General features: G+C 61.7%; 1 protein-coding gene across 1 annotated transcript in view; it reads right to left on the bottom strand.

The window, feature by feature from the left end:
• Window positions 1–1,486: 1,486 nt before the first annotated feature.
• Window positions 1,487–8,768, bottom strand: part of WNT7B (Wnt family member 7B) — a 43,664-nt gene continuing 36,382 nt past the window's right edge. Inside the window, 8 exon segments of the mRNA XM_033116244.1 lie at window positions 1,487–1,522; window positions 1,524–1,565; window positions 1,568–1,599; window positions 1,602–1,622; window positions 1,625–1,712; window positions 1,714–1,809; window positions 1,811–1,972; window positions 7,839–8,110. Coding sequence (XP_032972135.1) covers window positions 1,487–1,522; window positions 1,524–1,565; window positions 1,568–1,599; window positions 1,602–1,622; window positions 1,625–1,712; window positions 1,714–1,809; window positions 1,811–1,972; window positions 7,839–8,110 — 749 coding nt within the window.

Here is an 8,768-nt window from a genome sequence, read left to right as displayed (position 1 = left end):
AGGGTCTGCATGGTATGGGACCCTAGGGGTGGTGTCTGGAGGGCAGACATCTGCTGGGACAGCAGGTGGGGCCCTGGCAGAGTGAAACCCTGGATCCAAGTTTTCTCAGCATTGGGGTCAGAGTGAAAGGACCAGGACCGGGCAAGGAGGCCACCAAGAAACCCTCAAAGGCACCCTGGGGGTGGTGCAGACCCCAGTGAGGCTGGCAGCAGGGTTAGGAGTCCTGGAGTGGGGCTCAGGCTGCCTAAGCCAAGGCAGGAACCTCCACTCGTGGCCTTGAGGTCCCTGGCTAGTGTTCCATTCTAGGCCCCAGGGTCCCCATCTGTCAAATGAGGCAAACACCCTAAACTATCCCCGCCCCACCAGCCCACCCCTGGCACAGTGCTATCCTGGGGATCCAGGCTGGCTCCAGGGTGGGAAGGGGCCTCTGTAAACTGGAAGGTGCCAGGCTGGCAAGGGGCTGGGAGGGCAACAGCTTTAGGGAGGGGACAAAGTACTCCTGGAACCTGACACGGGTGGCATTTTCATTTGTTTGATATGATTTTCTAAAAGAAAGAAAGGAGGCTGGAGGTCCCTGTCCGGGCTCTCCAAGAGGCCCTCTTGGAGCCGTGTTAGCTGCCAAGCTCCTGCCCAGCTCACCTGGGGACCACACTCGCACGGCCACCTCCCCCAGAGCACAGCTAGGAAGGTGCCGTGCACAGGGACGCTCCCAGGTCAGGGAGAAAAAGCGGAGGGCAGAGAGGCGATGTGTTAACACAGAGTACGGAGTTAGGACTGGCTAGGCCTTAGTGCTAAGAATCCTCTTCTGGTACTAAGAAAACATAAATAATTTTTGTCAACATCTGCCCAGGGCCCCAGTGGCTGATGTGGCCTGGGAAACAGTCTCGCGTGGGCCTGGCCATCATGGCATTTCCAAGTCTGAGCCACCAGGCGGGGGAGGGGGACACTCAGAGTCTTGTCACTTTGCTTTCCGGTGGTACATGTGTCCTTGAGATTCACTTTCCCAGAGAAAAGAAAAGGAATTCACTGGGCCTCGTCAAGGACACCAGTGCCATTGGCCTTGCCTTCTCGGCTGGTTTATGGGCACTGTTCTGCCATAGGGAGCGACAGGAATGGCAGGAAGGAGACCCTGGGGACAAGGAGAGGGTGACGGGCCCAGTGGGAGCCATTCTGCGTCCGGAGCCCCCACCTTCTCCAGCCACCTCTGCCCCCAGCCGGCCGTGTGCAGCAGGGAAGGCAAGGAGCCCATGTGCAAATGCATGCCGCCGGGGGGGGGGGGGGGGGGGGGGGGGGGGGGGGGGGGGGGGGGGGGGGGGGGGGGGGGGGGGGGGGGGGGGGGGGGGGGGGGGGGGGGGGGGGGGGGGGGGGGGGGGGGGGGGGGGGGGGGGGGGGGGGGGGGGGGGGGGGGGGGGGGGGGGGGGGGGGAGGGGGGGGGGGGGGGGGGGGGGGGGGGGGGGGGGGGGGGGGGGGGGGCTGCCGCCGGGGCTCACTTGCAGGTGAAGACTCGGTGCGCTCGCTGGCAAGGTGTTGCACTTGACGAAGCAGCACCAGTGGAAACTTGCAGTTTGCACTGCCAGACCTTGGTGTACTGGTGGGTGTGTAGCCGCTGCCGCAGCACATGTGTCGCAGTCGGCCCCGGGGGAGGTGCGGTTGCACGGCGGCCCTGGGTGCCCAAGCTGGCCCGGGGCGGGCCGTCCTCCTCCGCAGTAGTTGTGGCGACTTCTCGATGTACACCAGGTCCGGCTCCATGGTGCTTCTGGTAGCTGCGCAGCTGCTTTGATGCCGCAGGAAGGTGGGCTGCCGCAGGCGGGCTGGCCCGCACGACCTCCACCTGCACGGCGGCGTTGTACTTCTCCTTGAGCAGGTGGCCCACCTCACGGAACTTGGGCAGCGTGGTCCAGCACGTCTTGGTGGTGCAGGAGCCCGACACGCCGTGGCACTTGCACTCCAGCTTCATGCGCTCCTCCAGGACCTGCCGGAGACAGAGCAGAAGGGGGCTGAGAATGGGCGTCGCCGGGGCCTGGCCGCACCCCTGCTCCCACCTCCAGCCTGACCCCACTCTTCCCGTTGTGTGACCACAGTCTCCTCATCCGTTAAAGGGGGCTGCTGGCATAGGTCCCTACTGCACAGGGCCTCGTGAGGGTCCAGAGAGAACACCCAGAACTTGGTGGAGCTGGGCATATGTTGACCAAATGTGTTTCATTAAATTCTCACAACAACCCTTCAGGGAGCTGGAGGTCAATGCACTGGGAGGAAACTGAGGCTCGGGGCACCGTGGGGCTGGCTGCAGGCCCCAGGGCAGCAGCTGGTGAAGCTGGTGCTGGCACCTGCCAGGCTGGGGAGCAGGTGCCTCACTGTGGTACCAGGCCCCACAACAGTAGGTGCTTAATAGGTGCGGTCTCTCACCCGTCTCTCCCACTCCCCTGCCCTCATGCCTGGTGTTGGGTCTGGCATGTAATCGGCACTTAATAAATGGCTGTTCAGTGAAAGACCGGCGTGCACACGGAGCTGTGTGCACCACGTTTGCTGAAGGACGGAGGGGGAGGACGAGCCGGAGGTGAACACATGGGTCAGTGAGGCCCAGGCGTGCTGTCTGCTGCGACGCCGTCACCACCCGTGTTGTTCTTTCTCCCCGGCTCCAAGCGAGATGGGTGCAGCCCTGTGTTTTCCTTGGGCCTCCCTCCCTGGCCCCGGAAGGCAGATTCCCAGAGCCAGCCCTGACCCCAGGTACTCATTTACCCGGATCGAAAGGGCCCTGCCAGCGGGGCCTGATTAAAGATGGGGAATCATTAGCTGCGGCCCACGGCTGCCGAAGGGCCATTTGTCAGCTGTCCTGGCTCCCCCGGCCTCACTTCCGCAGCCCAGCCCTGAAGGAACTTGGCTACTCTCTGCCCCCGGGCCAGAACCCAGCCCTGGCCCAGAGGAGGAGACCCTAGCGAATGAATGAATGAAAAAGAGCAAGAGGAACATCACACAGGCCGGTGGCTGTCCCGGTCTCTCTTCCTGCCCGTCTCATGGGACCCTGGACTTCGGTGAGGACGTCAGGGGCTCACAGTCTAGTGTGGGAAACAGAAGGAAACCGACACACAAAACGGCAAAGTACAGGGGCTGTGAGAGCCGAACCCTGCCCAGTGGGAGGGTGTCTGGGGTGGAGGGCTTCCTGGAGGAGGGGGTACACGCACTGGGTGTCCATGGAGGAGCAGGAATTCATCGGACAAAGAGGAGGGGTGTTCCAGAAGGAGTGCAGCAGGAGCAAGGCCTGGAGAGTTGTCACCATCACCACAAAGGAAGATTTGGCTGAATGAGCATCCATGGGTGCAGGGGGGGCCCTGAGGCTGGTGGCCTGGAGTTTGGGGGGTGGGGTTCTCTGCTCTTGCATGGATGACATCCTGGGGTGGAGAATGGAGAGGGAGGAGGAGAGAGCGGGAGGGGGGAAGAAGGAGGGGAGAGGAAGGCGGAGGGAGGAGGGGGAAGGAAGGTGAGCAGGCAGGGGTGGAGAAGGACAGGCTGATGCTGTACGAGGGGAGAGCCAAGAACGGGAGGGCCCAGGGTCCGGAAGAGGAAAAGGGGGCAGGTTTGGGGAATATTCAGAAGTGGAATTGCAGGGCCGTGGGGTGTCTGGCTTGAGGGCACAGAAGTCTGGTCTGTGGTCTGGGTGGAGGGGGACACCCCTTCCGGGGAAAGCATATCTGGGCCTCCTCCCTGCTTCCTGCCCCCTCCGCACTCCTGTCCATCATAGTCGACATCTCCTTCCCTCCCTCACCCCCACCCCATAGTCATCTTTGCTTGGACTCCCCCCTCCCCTGAAAGCCATTCCCTCCACTAACCTGCCCTTCAAGGCCTGGAAACTTCCTCTGCCCTGGCCACACTGCCCACCGAATATGCCCCTCAGACCTGGAGGTGACCAGATGAACGGCCCTCTCAGAACCTCTAGCCAGGGAGCAGTTCACCCCACCCCAGGCTGTTGGCCCAGAAGATGCCTCCTTAGATGGGTCGTGATGGCCAGAGACTGGGCAGGGGTGTCCAGGCTAGAGGTTGTGCAGGCCAAGTGGTCCAGGCTTAATTGCCAGCAGGGTGTTCACTTGGCCTGGTGAACAGCAGCTGCCTCCCACCTCGCTGTGCCACCTGCCCCGAACCCCTTCCCTCTGCCCCATCTCCCCGTCCCCTAAGCCAGACAAGCCTGCTTGGGGACCCTGTGTAGCCAGGCCAGTGACAGTCAGCAGATGGAGCTGATTGGGCATCTGTTTGCAGAGCCAGGGGCTGCATCCTCGCTTGGCTGGGTCCCCCGGGCCTGAGCCTCTCCTGGGAAGTGATCACAGGATTCAAGAATGTGCCGTTTCTGTCTCCAGTGCCCTCAAGATAAGAGCGACAGCGAAGGTGGCGCCAGCCCCACTGCCCCAGAAAACCACCTGGGACTGTGCAGAGTGACCCGCCCTGCCCTGAGGAGCTGGGGGCTGAGCAGGGTCCTCCCTCAGCCTCGGTCTCCCACTCCTGCTGCCCTAGGTAGTGTGGGGTGCATGGGGGCTCCAGGAAAGGGCTGCCTTGGGGTTCTTTCTGGAATAGGTGTGCCCCACACTCTGGGAACAGTGTTTCATTATAGCCAGGTTTGGAGAGTCACAGGTGGGTGTACTGAAGTCCCGAGGGAGCCTGGGGTCTGGTGGAAGCAGATGGTGGGCAGGGCTCAGCCTCTCTGACCCTGGACAGCCAGGGATCCAGAGCCATGTGCCAGCCTCGGGTGGGCTGCATAGTGTCCCCCTCAAATACGTGTCCATTCGGAACCTCAGAATGTGGCCTTATTAGGAAATAAGGACTTTGCAGATGTGATGAAGGTAAGACTTGAGATGACATCATCCTGGACCAGGATGGATCCTAAATTCGAGGACACATGTCCTTATGAGAGACAGAGGAGGAGGAAGCACACATAAAGCAGAGGCCATGTGAAGACAAAGCACAGACTGGATGACATGGCCACAAACCAAGGGACACCCGGAGCCCCCAGGGGCTGGGAGAGGGAGCACAGCCCTGCCTACTCCTGGATTTAGGGCTTCTGGCCTCCAGACTGGGAGAAGGGATTTCTGTTGCTTTACGCCACCCAGTTGTGGGACTTCGTGTGGCATCAGTCAACTTGCTTTCCTCCTGTCTTGTTCAATTTCATGGCTCTGAGGAAGTGGGAGGGGCAGAGGCAGGCCTGTTCGCTCTGTAATGGGGGCCAGGGGGCCCCAGCACTGGGGTGACCCATGAAGGTCTGGACTCAGTTCTTATGGAAACGTTGAAAGCCATGCTCCATCCCACCGCCCTGATAAGCTCCGTGCTCCTGGGAGGAGAAGGACCCCGCCCCCCAGGGACACGGTGCTGCCAGCACCCTTGGCCTGGTCCAAGAGCTCAGACCACCTTGTGTGCTATCAGCTCCCTGCAGAGAGGCAGTGGGGAGCGGGAGACAAGGTGCATTGCACCCACTGTGCAGATGGGGAGACTGACTCAGGTCCTCACAGACCATCAGGGACAACACTGGCGGCTGACCACTTTATCGCCCTTTCCTACAGCTGCCCTGTCCCCAATGGGCCCTCACACTGTTGATCCGCTCGCCCTTGATGACCTGCTTCTCCTCGGTTCACAGAATCTTGGATCAGGGCTTCATCCCAGTGTCACTCCTCCCCCAAGTGCTGACCCTCCTCTGTCCTGGACCCCATCCCCAGCCTCCCTGTTCTCCTTCGCCATCTCCCTCGGGGCCCAATCCTGCCTATCTCTATTTCCTGATGCCTTTTTACTACTACTTGTCAGTATCCAAGCACCCCCAAGTCCCATGCCAGGCCAGCGTTGGGGTTCATACAGGACCTCAGAGCTGGATCAGACACAACCCCTGGGCCTCAAGCTGCTCAGTCCCACTCTCCCTCAGGGGCCTGCAATGGCACCTGTGCCCAAGAGGCCCTAATCCAGCCTGACTGTCACAATCCTTCACCACAAGGCCCATCCAACCATGCCAGCCTCCTCGCCCACCCCAGCCACCCTGAGCTGGGCTGGTGACCTCAGCGCACTGCACACGTGACCTGAGCCCCCGCCGTGCCTTTGTCTTTTGAGGGTCCCTTCATCCTTCACATCTCTGCTGCTCACGCAGACACATCCCCATGGAGCAGTGACCAGAGCTCAGGCCTCGGGGCCGCCATGGCTCTGCAGCTCACTTTGGGCCCCACTGTCCTCCTGTGTAAAATGGGGACAGTGAGACCTTCCTCCCAGGGGTGTGGGAAAGCCCCCACTTGGGACCCAAGCCACTACAGAGGCTCCAGGGGCAGTGGTTCCATTCAGGGCTCAGCTACGCTTCCTCTTGCAGGCAGCCCTCCCAGTGCCTCCAGGTAAGTGAATCTCGCCTCCCTTTGACCTCCCAGGCATAGGTCTCGATCTGCCTATGCCCAGAGAATGGTGTCTCCATACTATCTGTGAGCTCCTTGGAGGCAAAGACTGTGTCACTCGTTCCTTCATTCACTTCTTCATTTGACAATAATAACCGCCTGCTGCATCGCAACCCCATATCTACAAGATGAAGTCAAACCCTTGGCCTGACGTTCAAGGCCTGTTTGGGGCTGGTCCCTGCTTACGTCTCGAGCCCTGTCTCGCGCACCCCTCCTGCTCCCCCCAGCCTGAGCTATCTGTAGCCCTGACCCCCACCCAAGTGCCAGCTCCTTGTCTCGGCTCTGACATGTCCTTCAAAGCTCCACGTGGACATCACCTCCTCCACGAAGCCTCTGCTCCCCTTCCCGTCGGTCCAAGGGGCCCTGCGCCCCCCATGTGGACTCAGTTGGTGCTGGAGGAGCTCCCATGGCCAGGGTCTTGTCTTAATCCTTCCTGTCCCCTATGCCCAACCCAGCACCTCGTACCGAGAAGGGGCAGGGAGCGTTTGTTGAGTGAATGAATAAGTAACCGTCGCCTCAGCTATGGTCGCTGGGACAGAGGGCAAATTCAACTCCTCTTTGCCTGGAAAGGCAAGTCTGTCCCATGCCTGCAGAACCCCTCAGGCCCTGGTGCCCTGGGTGCAGCCCCCAGGGCTGGGGAATCAGACCCAGAGAAGCGTTCTGCTCTGCTGCCCACCCTATCTCGGGCCATCTTGCCGCCATGGCGGCTGCTCCTCCCAGCCCAGTATCTGGGGCCCTCATCTCCCTGAGGCAGGGCCGGCCGCCCTGACTTCCTCTCCAGTGTGTCCCTGCCTGAATGTCCTCCATTATCACGCACCACACTGCATCCCACCCCACACATGAAACAGCTACTCCTCAAGACCCCCCAGCTCAGTTTCCACCCTTCCCTAGGCTGTGCCTCCCTCCTGGGAACCTCCTTTCCATAAGCCTCTCATGGCAATCTGAGCCAAAGGCCACCTCCTCCAGGAAGCCTTTCTGGATATGTTGGCATGATCCCTCTGGGACCAGGACACACATTGGACTGTGGCCCGAAAGTTCCCCCCCTGCCCTTGGGCCCGAGCCAGTCCTGGGCCCACCCTGCGGGAAAACAGGGCCCCTGTCTCATCCCTGCCTCCCACCAGCTGGGGGACACCGGCACACACCATTCCTAGCCTCAGTTTTCACACCTATGGAATGGGAACAGTAAGGCCCGCCTGCTGGGAGGGTCACTGGTGACAGCCGTGCTCAGCACCACTCACCCCGTACCTTCCGGGTTTGGGTTCCCAATTCTCTCCGCTAGGAGAGGCTGGCAAAGTTCAGGGAGGTGGAGACACCAGGAACCAGCGTCCACCTTTGACACCTGCCCCGCGACGCCCCGCCCCTACCACGCCCCGCCCCGTGCCCTCCCAGCCACGCCCAGCTACGCCCTGCCCCGCCCCTTGCCGGCCCTACCTTCCTGCCGGCCTCGTTGTTGTGAAGGTTCATGAGGCGCCGCGCGTTCTTCTTGATCTCGCGGGCGTCCACGAAGCGCCGGGAGAAGTCAATGCCGTAGCGCACGTCGGCGGAGCAGCCGCCCCACTTCCAGCCCTCCGCCTGGTTGTAGTAGCCCTGCTTCTCGCGGTCGCACCCGCAGTTGCTCAGGTTGCCCTGGCTGCAGGCGGCGGTGACGGCATGGGCCACACCGGCTGCGGTGATGGCATACGTGAATGCGGCCTCACGGCTCCCTGCGGGGAGGGAACGATGCAGACGGTGAGGCCCCGCAGGTCTCAGCCTGGTGGGCTCAGGGACCCAGAGCCTGGCCAGGGTTCTGCTGCTGGTCGGCTGTGTGACCCTGGGCTTTGCACTTGCCCTCTCTGAGCTTCTGACTCAGCAAAGTGGGGTCCACACTTCTGCCCCCTCCCTTCTGCCAGCTTCCTCATGAACCAGCCAGTTCTACTGACCCCAGTGGGGGCATCCTACCCCATCAGCCAGGAACCAGGCAGAATCCGTACAGTTTGGAGCCCACTGGCCTCTGTTGCCACCTCCCTCTCTCTGACTACCCACCATCACCCCATCACCAGGCCTGGCCTCCTGAGTCTCCCTTCTCCTCCAACACCCCAGCCTACCTCAGGGGCCCCTGAACTGCCCAGACCTACGTGCCAGTCCTCCCTTTCTCCCTCACTCCCAAACCGCCTCCCTATCCCCCTCCCCCTTCACCCTCCCGACCCCGCCTCCAGCCACCATTCCAGAGGGGACAGTGAGACCTTCCTCCCAGGGGTGTGGGAAAGCCCCCACTCAGGACCCAAGCCACTACAGAGGCTCCAGGGGCAGTGGTTCCATTCAGGGCTCAGCTACGCTTCCTCTTGCAGGCAGCCCTCCCAGTGCCTCCAGGTAAGTGAATCT

The sequence above is a fragment of the Rhinolophus ferrumequinum genome, chromosome 10 (assembly GCF_004115265.2).
Source record: "Rhinolophus ferrumequinum isolate MPI-CBG mRhiFer1 chromosome 10, mRhiFer1_v1.p, whole genome shotgun sequence".
Taxonomy (NCBI): domain Eukaryota; kingdom Metazoa; phylum Chordata; class Mammalia; order Chiroptera; family Rhinolophidae; genus Rhinolophus; species Rhinolophus ferrumequinum.
This window is presented reverse-complemented; position numbering and strand designations above follow the sequence as displayed.